This window comes from Sinocyclocheilus anshuiensis, unplaced genomic scaffold (assembly GCF_001515605.1).
Source record: "Sinocyclocheilus anshuiensis isolate Anshui unplaced genomic scaffold, SAMN03320099.WGS_v1.1 scaffold179, whole genome shotgun sequence".
NCBI lineage: Eukaryota > Metazoa > Chordata > Actinopteri > Cypriniformes > Cyprinidae > Sinocyclocheilus > Sinocyclocheilus anshuiensis.
In genome coordinates this window covers 693,445-698,961 of record NW_015549577.1, presented here as the reverse complement: position 1 = coordinate 698,961, position 5,517 = coordinate 693,445, and the positions used below count along the sequence as shown (strand labels likewise).

General features: G+C 39.4%; 1 protein-coding gene across 2 annotated transcripts in view; it reads right to left on the bottom strand.

Annotated features, from left to right (window-relative positions):
- The window catches only part of LOC107657515 (boophilin-H2-like), a 33,878-nt gene that overhangs the window by 3,030 nt on the left and 25,331 nt on the right, over positions 1-5,517 (bottom strand). For both annotated transcript variants that reach the window (XM_016445630.1, XM_016445631.1), the window contains 2 exons: positions 1,437-1,520; positions 687-755 (listed from right to left, as the gene is read on the bottom strand). In XM_016445630.1, coding sequence (XP_016301116.1) covers positions 687-755; positions 1,437-1,520 — 153 coding nt within the window. The remainder of the gene's footprint in view (positions 1-686; positions 756-1,436; positions 1,521-5,517) is intronic.

Below are 5,517 nucleotides of genomic sequence, written 5' to 3'. Positions count from 1 at the left end.
TATATTTTCTGAAACGATGACGTCATCAGCCCACGTCTCGCCCCTAGTCAGACACCGCTACGTCACGTAACAGAAACAAAAACATGAATAAACACTAAACAATTGTCTTTTTATTAACTAACATTAACACAGATTAATAAATGTATTGTTCCATGTTCGTCTGTATACCGCGCGCAAGGTTTATGCGCATAGTCCAAGTCTTCTTCTCCGGTTTTATTGCATCTCTGTGGCAGAATTACAGCGCCACATGCTGGTCTGGTATGCATGCACGCTGGTGTCCTCGTGGGTCCAGGAAGGGAGCGTTGAGGGAGACGGCTGTCGGGCCAGGATGCTGGGCCGTTTAGTCTCCTGGAAGTGCCGTGGGCCAAGGAGGACGAAGCCACTAGATGAAGCCGCCGCCCCTCGCGCCCCGGACCCGAGAGGGGAGCGCGTGCGGCCGCCGGACTCCGTCCCTTACCTGGACCCTTCCTTCTCAAACACTGCCCCACCTTCACAAACCCCGCAACACGACGAGGACACCAGATCCCCTGTTTATTTTGGATACTTTATTCCCTTTTTCTGGACACTGTTTATTTTCTGTTAATAAAAGCCTCTCTGAGGCCTGACGCCACACCCACTGTGTCTGATGTTTGCTCCTCCCGCCACAGTGTGTGTTTGTACACGTGTGTGAAATGTGTGACTCTCACCTGCTTCCTGTGCAGATGGTTTGGACATTCTCTGCAGTGGCAAATGTGATGCATTCAATGGAGCTTCAACTAAAAATAACCAAATACACAAATTATAAATAAGATTCATATGAAAAGTATTAAAGATATTTCTGCAATGGCACTAATAACACTAATGCTGTGTATGTGCTAAAAGGTCCAACAAAAATCCAAAACAAACCAAAAAAAGTAAATAGCTTAGTGCACCTTTAAAGGGGTCATATGATGCGATTTCAAGTTTTCTTTTCTCTTTGGAGTGTTACAAGCTGTTCGTGCATAGATAAGATCCCTAAAGTTGCAAAGTCTCAAACCCAAAGAGATATTCTTTATAAAAGTTAAGACTCGTCCACGCCCTCCTAAAACGCCTCGTTTAAACACGCCAGCACATGTCTACTTCACTGTGTGGGAAGATTTGCATAACACCGCCCAAATGTTCATGCAAAGAAAGAAGGCATAACTTTGATTCTCGCTGTAGTATTGTTGTTGCCGCCGCCATGTCGTGGAGATGCTGTGTGTTTCGTTGTGAAAGCGAAACTACTTTATTTGGTCTTCCAAAAGAGGACACGACTAGAAATCAGCATAAACACATTTCATTACACCAAATACACAAAATAATGTTATTTTTAGCAACGTCATATGACCCCTTTAAATATAGATCACTGCAGAAATATCCAGAACAAATAAAAAGGTTTTCTGATATTATCAACAAGCAGGATGTGTGACTTTTCTCACCATGTTTAGCGAGAGGTTCTGTCTTGGACTTGGCTTCTTCCTCTGGCTTTAATGGAGCATTTTGTTCCATGTGGTTTGAGGCAGCTAAAAAGAGGAAGGAAATTGAAAAACATGATCATTTTTGTGTCCTCTTGTTATAGAGAAGTCTTTCTCTGTCAGGTAGCACTATTAGTACTATTAACACATTTCCTGTCTGTCTGTTTTTCCAGGTTTAGTACTTCTAGGGTGACCATACATCCTCTTTTCCCCAGTCATGTCCAGGCCAGAATTTCTAACCTTCCTAAAATGTCCGGGTTTAGGCTTTGTTTTCCTATTGTTTTCATACCTGTTGAAGGTAATGACTGAAGACTTTTCCCTAAAAAAAATGGGGTAGAAACAAATTTCACTGAGAAATTGCTAGTAAATTTCACAAACAATTATGAGGAAACGACAAGTAACATTGAATTAAATGTGAAATTTTGAAGAAAAACTGAAATGATATATTTTCTTGTAAAACATATTCCAAATGTTAGAAGTGATTTTTTCCCATGCTTTGAAATATCCTATATAGGGTAGTGGTGAGAGGGGGGGTGGGCTTTTACCCCACACTTAGGGTAAAAGGCTCACCAGCACGGGCAAAAGGCAATTTTCAGCAAAGTTTTATTTTTTGGGGTGAACTTTAATTTTACAGCTCAGGATGACAACTTACAGCATTTTTTTGTACACCATTTTTATGCATGAATTACATAATGAGAACACAGGTAACATCTGCACATATTAATACAGATATTAAGTATTTCATGATTAAACTAGACAAATATGGGAATTGAATTCCCATAGCAGTGGCTTTCAGCAGAACCTTAACAAACACCCTGGCCATAAGCCACAGACAGGCTGAAGTGATTGATATATTCTAGCTCCAGCCTCCATCTATAGCACATACCCTGTTGATAAATTAATGGCTGGGTTCCAAAATTCCACAGACTAAAAAGTCACTTAATTTCCTGCCACGTTTTTGCCCTGTAATGCAGAATTTATTTATGGCCATTGCTAATTAAAATATTTCACTTAAGTGGTCATTCATCATGGAGAAAGACCGCTTTAATCCAATCAGCTAGGAGAAATCATCAGGGTATTTTGTTTTTCTCTCTTTCGGATAAATCGGATTTAGAAGGAACGATGAATTGCACTAACCTGATCATAAATGTCACAAAGTGACCATACAGATTAAAGCCGGTTGCTGCTTTTGGATATAATTCAATGTTAATTGCAGTCTTACTTACTGCTTGAAAGCTATTAAAATGTGATTATGGTCAGGGCAAAAGCTCTGAGTAAGCGCAAAATAAAACTGCTTTTGGTCCATCCATACAATGAAAGTCAATAGGGTCAAAAACAACATTGAAGCTCACCAACTTTCATTATTTATTTACATAACAGCATATGTTTTCTTCTTCTTCAAAATAGCTCCCAAAAAAAAGATGACATAAAGGTGTAGTTTACCCTAAAATAAAATTTAAGATAACACTGTCAAGATTTTATTTGCTTTACTGTGTTTCCAAAAAGTGGTTTATCACAGTCATTCAAAAACTACTTTAAAAAAATGTAATTTCCATACTTTGCTATACAAATGAAGTGGGAGAATTCATCAGGATGCAGCTAAACTCACTACATTAGATACTGTGTTCTGATACTCTATGCCCCAGACAGTTGTCCTGACCGAGAGCAGTAGGCGAATGCTAATTACGCTTAGCAAATGACCACTCACATACAGCATTGATCAAAAGTTCACATTCACAAGGACACTTAATAAACAGAATTAAATTAACTGAATTGAATGGTACAAATGAATTATGCCGTTTTATATGGTCATAGTTAATATACGTCTACTTCTAGCAGAAGTGTAGATGGGATGCATCTAAAACTGAATGAATAATTCAAAACTGCTGTTCCCCTGAACAACCTCTTGGGTGCTTTTTAGGAAAGGAGATTGTCTTGATGCCAGACTAGTATCTGTCATTGCGTGTCTCATTTACTCACAAGGACAGGACTTATGCATAATATGTTTAACTGAGTGCTCATTAAAAAAGATGGCAGCAAGGCAGGTACCTTTCAAGTAGGTTATGCGCTAGCTGAGCAACTCCCATTGAAATGAATGTAAATGCTATATGGATAACTCAAGACATAAAAGACCTCATTGGCTCAAACAAACAAACTGCAATTCCATCTATTGCCACTTGAGTCACAAAAATTACACATCACCTTTAAAATTTTAAACAAAATAGCTGTAAATAAACTGGATCCGTTTTCTAGGGGAAAATTATATTTTCTTCTTTGTCTCTTTCTCTGTCTCACTTCACATACAAACACAAAAGCATACCACTTTTTGAAGTGCACTGATGATTTGATTCACTAGATGGAGACATTTATCATTCATTTCTCACATTGGTTTATTATTTGATGTTTGTTCCATATACTCGGTGATTCCCATTGGATCTGAATTTTAAGTGCTTAAATGCAAACAGTGAGAGCTTGTTTAATTGTTGCCTTTTCATTTAGAAGACACTTTTATCCAAAGTGACTTACAAATTAGGAACATCATAAGCAAGAGCCGAAAATACTCACAGTACCGCAATGCAGAGTTACAGTGCAGAGAAAAAAGAGAGGAAGAGCAGATTTTTTATATATATGGAGGGTTATGCTTTATAAAGAGGTCTGTCATGAGCCATTTCATGAAGGTTGTAATTGGCATATATGGTTCATGAAGAACCCTAACCATGCACTCTTAAAAAAAGAGTGGCATTGGCATTGATGGTTCTATTAAGAACCTTTGACATCCACTAAACCTTTCCACAAAAGGTCCTAAACAGTGGAAAACGGTTCTTTAGATTATAAATGTTCTTCACACTAAGAAAAAATGGTTCTTTTCAGAACTGATCACTGAGAGGTTCTTTGGGGAACCCAAAACGGTTCTTCCATAGCACTGCTGGAGGCATAAACATCTAAGCGTTGACCAAGATGAGTGTGACATAAACCCTCTTTGATTAATTGAAGACCAGATGCTATGCTGTTAGGTTTAAAAGGTTAAATGTTCCCTCTATTACTAAAAAACGCAAGTTTGGTGGCTGTAGAAATTAGAAACTGACTTGGCAGAGCTGAAAATAATCAGGGGCATGTGGTGAAGCGTGCAGAAGAAATGAATCCAAACACAGCAGTCAATTTCCTCTTCTGCCTCCATGGGGGAACTTTGGCAATACTTCGCAGGCATTTACGAGAGCTCATGTCCTTGGAGGTGTTTGTCCAAATGAGTGGCAAAGTTTCTGTTTTCCCCACTCTGTGGCTATGATGGGATTGAGGCTTGTTTAGCAGTCACATGACACAGTCTGTTTTGTACTGATTATTATGATGACCTCTCACAGGAGGCGACGTTGCAGGGGCCTTTCCAATTCACAATGACCCCCACTGGAAAGCGTAATGAGATATGACTCACCCAACCAACCAAAGTGCTGTAAATAATCCAATGTGGCCTGACTTTACTGTGAACTGCACATTTGTCCTCGTTTTAACAAGAACAGGACCAAGAGTTCCTTATTATTCTTGCAGAAATAATCAGATTGCCTAAATGGTATCTTTCATCTCTCTCATCTCAGCCTTGGCTTGTTGCCATGAATTTGACTCTGTCCTCGAGTAATTTCCATTTCTGCCTTTTTATACTAATTTAATGCCAATATTGAAGATGAAACTATTTAATATTTGGATTGTTTTCTTTTCCTTGCATTAGAATTATTGTATTCATCAAAGTTTTCTAAACAAAACAACTGCTCTTCTGATCTTGGCCCTGTGTTTTTTAAAGTATCTGTCATGCCCCCTACAAAGTAATAAGTGACGTGACATGTGGCCAAGTATGGTGACCCATACTCGGAATTAGTGCTCTGCATTTACCCATCCAAAGTGCACACACACAGCAGTGAACACACACACACACACCGTGAACACACACCTGGAGCAGTGGGCAGCCATTTATGCTGCGGCGCCCGGGGAGCAGTTGGGGGTTCGGTGCCTTGCTCAAGGGCACCTCAGTCGTGGTATTGAAGGTGGAAGAGAG